The sequence below is a fragment of the Cebidichthys violaceus genome, unplaced genomic scaffold (genome assembly GCF_023349555.1).
Source record: "Cebidichthys violaceus isolate CVI_PGR_0920_01 unplaced genomic scaffold, fCebVio1.0.p SCAF_53, whole genome shotgun sequence".
Classification (NCBI taxonomy): Eukaryota; Metazoa; Chordata; class Actinopteri; order Perciformes; family Stichaeidae; genus Cebidichthys; species Cebidichthys violaceus.
In genome coordinates this window covers 5,001-7,500 of record NW_027176739.1, presented here as the reverse complement: position 1 = coordinate 7,500, position 2,500 = coordinate 5,001, and the positions used below count along the sequence as shown (strand labels likewise).

Genomic DNA, 2,500 nt, shown 5'->3' with positions numbered 1-2,500 from the left:
AGTTAGAGAGACAGACAGTTAGAGAGACAGGCAATTAGAGAGACAGACAGTGAGAGAGACAGACAGTTAAAGAGACAGACAGTTAAAAAGACAGAGAGACAGACAGTGAGAGAGACAGACAGTTAAAGAGACAGTTAGAGAGACAGACAGTTAAAGAGACAGACAGTGAGAGAGACAGACAGTAAGAGAGACAGACAGTGAGAGAGACAGACAGTGAGAGAGACACACAGTTAGAAAGACAGACAGTGAGAGAGACAGACAGTTAAAGAGACAGTTAGAGATACAGACAGTTAGAGAGACAGACAGTTAGAGAGACAGGCAATTAGAGAGACAGACAGTTAAAGAGACAGACAGTGAGAGAGACAGACAGTTAAAGAGACAGAGAGACAGACAGTGAGAGAGACAGACAGTTAAAGAGACAGTTAGAGAGACAGACAGTTAAAGAGACAGACAGTGAGAGAGACAGACAGTGAGAGAGACAGACAGTTAGAGAGACAGACAGTTAAAGAGACAGACAGACAGACAGACAGTACCTCCTCGTGTCTCCTCTCCTCAGTAGGAACTTTCCCACATTAAACACTTGGACCATAAAAGGACTCAGAGATCTTTGACCCGCTACTGAAGCAGCAGTCTAACCCGAGGAGGAGCTCCCTCGGCCGGCAGAAGTCTGTGTGACCGCCCGCTCACACTGAGCTGACCCGAGCCTCCACCTGCTGCTGACGGACCGCTACAGACCGCTTCAGACCGCTCCACCATGAGTCTGTGGACTAACGGCTCCTCCGAGGACCTTTACGCCGGGACTCATGCACCGCTGACGGGCTCCAACCGCTCCGACGGCTCCCACCACCACGACAACGACACCGACACCGCCCCGCTGGACCTGAGCCGGGCGGTGCCGGTGGGCATGGTGCTGGCCTCCTTCATCATGTTCGCCATCGTGGGGAACATCCTGGTCATCCTCTCGGTAGTTTGTAACCGACACCTCCGCATCCCGACCAACTACTTCATCATCAACCTGGCCATCGCGGACCTGCTGCTGGGCACCATCGTGCTGCCGGTGTCCGCCACGCTGGAGGTCCGTGATCGATCAGTGACGTAATGTGATCAGTGACGTAATGTGATCAGTGTGATTAATAGATACTTAAATAAATAGTCTGATCACATAATACATGGAGGAAAAGAGAGAAGAAGGATGAACACATTGTTATTAATTATTTAAAGGTGTGTATCGTGTCCCTGATACGTTAATGCTTTATTGATTTAATATTGTCAGAGTCAATATTGTCCAGTCCACAAAGGTCCACATCCTGTGAACATCTGGACCCAGTTTAACGTCCTTTAATCCGAATCTGAAGGTTTTTATTGAAGGTTTTCTGTTGTTTGATTATTTATAGATGAAGATATTCCTCATCCTCATCATCGCTTTATTCATGTGGTTCAGGTTCTTCCTGTCCCCTCCAGGTTCTGGATCACTGACTGTTTCAGCTTCTGGTTCACATGGTGTTTTATGTTCTGGATCACTAAGTGGTTCAGATTCTGGATCAATGTTTGGTTCAGGTTCTTCCTGTCCCCTCCAGGTCCTGGACCACTGGGTGTTTTGCCGTATCTTCTGTGACATCTGGGCGGCGGTGGACGTCCTGTGCTGCACGGCGTCCATCATGTCTCTGTGCGTGATCTCCATCGACCGGTACATCGGAGTCCGGTACCCGCTTCAGTACCCGACCATCGTCACGGAGAAGCGGGCGCTGCTCGCCATGCTGGGGATCTGGATCCTCGCCATTGTCATCTCCATCGGACCCCTGCTGGGCTGGAAACAGCCTCCGTCACAGGTACGGAAACTACCCATCATGCACCAGTGAGAGCTCACCTGACAAAATGTTCTCATTCTTCTGGATCACTGAGTGTTTCAGGTTCTAGATCACAGTGTGTTTCAGGTTCTAGATCACAGAGTGTTTTAGGTTCTGGATCACTGACTGTTTCAGGTTCTGGATCACTGAGTGTTTCAGGTTCTGGATCACTGAGTGTTTCAGGTTCTAGATCACTGAGTGTTTTAGGTTCTAGATCACTGAGTGTTTCAGGTTCTGGATCACAGAGTGTTTTAGTTTCTAGATCACTGAGTGTTTCAGGTTCTGGATCACTGAGTGTTTCAGGTTCTAGATCACTGAGTGTTTCAGGTTCTGGATCACTGAGTGTTTCAGGTTCTAGATAACTGAGTGTTTCAGGTTCTGGATCACTGAGTGTTTCAGGTTCTGGATCACTTAGTGTTTCAGGTTCTATATAACTGAGTGTTTCAGGTTCTGGATCACTGAGTGTTTTAGGTTCTAGATCACTGAGTGTTTCAGGTTCTGGATCACTGAGTGTTTTAGGTTCTAGATCACTGAGTGTTTCAGGTTCTGGATCACAGAGTGTTTTAGTTTCTAGATCACTGAGTGTTTCAGGTTCTGGATCACTGAGTGTTTCAGGTTCTAGATAACTGAGTGTTTCAGGTTCTGGATCACTG

At 47.8% G+C, this 2,500-nt stretch overlaps 1 protein-coding gene across 2 annotated transcripts in view; it reads left to right on the top strand.

Annotated features, from left to right (window-relative positions):
* Positions 1–670: 670 nt before the first annotated feature.
* LOC137888294 (alpha-1A adrenergic receptor-like) overlaps positions 671–2,500 on the top strand; it is a 6,823-nt gene continuing 4,993 nt past the window's right edge. For both annotated transcript variants that reach the window (XM_068731667.1, XM_068731668.1), the window contains exons 1-2: positions 671–1,075; positions 1,578–1,829. In XM_068731667.1, coding sequence (XP_068587768.1) covers positions 755–1,075; positions 1,578–1,829 — 573 coding nt within the window. In that variant the 5' untranslated portion in view covers positions 671–754. The remainder of the gene's footprint in view (positions 1,076–1,577; positions 1,830–2,500) is intronic.